We start from the raw sequence: 2,340 nt of genomic DNA, 5'->3' as shown, positions 1-2,340 counted from the left end.
TAAGATCCCCTCGCCAAGATCCACAAATTTGGCTAATTTTTAGAATCTCTTTACAAAATTATATTGTTATATGTGAATGCAAGGTTGTGTTTCACACTTGCCTAGGGACAAAAGATCTTTTTATCCTAAAGGTAAGTGTTACTTGTAAGCTATTGTCAGTGGCATGAGTATTGATGAGAATCAAAAAAACATAACCCGTGTCCTATTATTAGCTCAATGTGGGGCATATTGTAGGTTATAAGCCATTGCAAGTGAAGTGTATGTTGAATATCGAAATGAATCCCCCTTTCTTCCAGCTAGATATTTGTTGATTGAAATCGTTTAAATGTGTAATCTGTCTCATGTACATATAGCATTGTGAGCCGAATGAACATGTTGACAAAGACACAATAGCATATACTTAATTAGTATTATATGCACAATTATTTAATAATATGGTGGAAATCAACGCAATCCAACTCATGATATAAAATTTGAATGTCATCTTGTTAGAATTAAATTGTAAATAACGCTAAGGCTACTATATAATCAAGTCGGATGTACAACTTTCAGAACTTCTTCAAGCATAGTGAAATACCCTATTATACACATGGCATATTTATAAGTGATGATTCATTCTTTTCCTAGGAACTTTTTACCTCACATTGAGGTGCTTCTCAGGAGGGAGATAAGTTACAATTGAAAAAACAAACAACACTTGACGAATATTAGGTCAAGAAGGTAACTTGGCCTATAACCAAACAAATTCTACTTGGAGATTCATGTAAGTTTATAAATTAACTTTTGTGAATTATCAAGGATAAGCATCCTAGACATGGGGACAAAAAAGGCAAGTGGAATCCCTTGGTAAGGGTCCCAAGTTTACGATGAGGGGGGATGCATCGGCCCGACGGAACGTGGAGTCGATGGAGGAGTAAGCGCGGCGAACTTGACATTGTTTCCGCTTGTGAACGGGAGCGAAGTCTTGCGATTTGAGGAAGAGAAGGGTGACAAGGGAAGTGCAAAACATAGGGATGGGCCCATAGAGCCACATAAGGAGTGGTAGGGAGAAGAAGAAAGCACGTGTTCCCACCGATCGGAAGATGGCTGCCCACACGAGTGTCTCCGTGAGGTGAGTGGCCGCGGCGTCTGTCGGTTTCATGGTTGAATCGGACGTGGGCATTGTGATCATCAGGAAACTCGCGTTGTTGTAGAAGGTCGCGGATCGTACATAGCACAATGTGGCCACCAAGAAACAGGGGAGCACAGCGAGGAGCTTAAGTGGGGGTGCCACTGCCAAGTGGCGGTCTCCGAACTGCAACCCGCCTCCCTGCGGGTTCACAAAACTCTTCCGGTAGTAAGCCAACACATAGCCAACCATCGAGGTCATGGTCATGGCCGCGAACGCCAACAACGACGAAGACATTATACTATTTCGCATGGTTTGTACCATGAACACCCCATTCTTGTGACCATCCTACAAGATATCGGAATCATGATTTGTTCGGAAACGGAAACGGAAGGAATTAAGTTAGGATTCGAATAATAGAATTTTGTGTTTTTTGTGTTTTTTTTCCTTTTACCTTCAATGTGGTGTGCACCCATGATTGCATGATGACCTTGTTGAGTCCAACCATGGTTGTGGTAGGAGCCGTCCACATCCTATAGCCCAACTTTGCATGGTACACAACCAAGAGAAACAAACCTAGGGGCACCAATACTACGTCCAACTCGTACTCCTTAATCCACCTTGTCCCTGAACCCATTGGTCTTATAAAACCTACGCTCTTTCCTAATTCCTAATATACCTTAGTCAAACAAACCAAACACTAGACCTAGTCACATGCAACACTTATATTTATGTTCTAATGTAATCTCCCAAACTATGTGTTGGCTCTATCACTCCATTTTCTCTTTTAAAATATTATTCTTGAATATTGCTCGATTTACTTTGCTATGGTGGAATTCTTATGAAGCATATCCTTTTGTCATCATGTCCCCATCATTTTTTTAGCATATAATTTTAAGTGCCTGCATCTTCTTGCATGTTGAATTCCACAACGCTAATGCATGCATAAAAAATGTGAGTATATATACATAAGTTCTTACCATTTTCTTTATTCTGTGTAAGTGTCATCGATTTTCATCTTTGTTGGATTAAATATTGTGATGTACTTATAATGCTCACTCCACCTCATGCATTTACATATATACTTTGTCAGTTTAACTTTCACCAACTTCTTCTAACTGTGCAAAAGTAGTTAGGTGGTAAGTAGTTCAAGAAAACTATACTCTTAGGTAAGGTATATATAATGCATTTTGTTTTGGTCTCCATACTCTTGTTGTGCATAGACAAACTCT

At 39.7% G+C, this 2,340-nt stretch overlaps 1 protein-coding gene across 1 annotated transcript; it reads right to left on the bottom strand.

Moving 5' to 3' along the window:
- Window positions 1-538: 538 nt before the first annotated feature.
- On the bottom strand, window positions 539-2,104 carry LOC147847595 (uncharacterized). Its single transcript, XM_087339005.1, has 2 exons — window positions 1,563-2,104; window positions 539-1,456 (listed from the first exon to the last, which is right to left on the bottom strand). Exons 1-2 carry the CDS (start codon window positions 1,743-1,745, stop codon window positions 809-811), a joined length of 831 nt encoding a protein of 276 aa, XP_087195131.1. The 5' UTR covers window positions 1,746-2,104; the 3' UTR covers window positions 539-808.
- Window positions 2,105-2,340: the final 236 nt, after the last annotated feature.

The sequence above is a fragment of the Azolla caroliniana genome, unplaced genomic scaffold (genome assembly GCF_043228905.1).
Source record: "Azolla caroliniana isolate FFs.n. ecotype wild unplaced genomic scaffold, voAzoCaro1.0.p SCAF_830, whole genome shotgun sequence".
Taxonomy (NCBI): Eukaryota; Viridiplantae; Streptophyta; class Polypodiopsida; order Salviniales; family Salviniaceae; genus Azolla; species Azolla caroliniana.
Note: the sequence above shows the minus strand (reverse complement) of the source record. Positions and strands in the feature narration are given on the sequence as shown.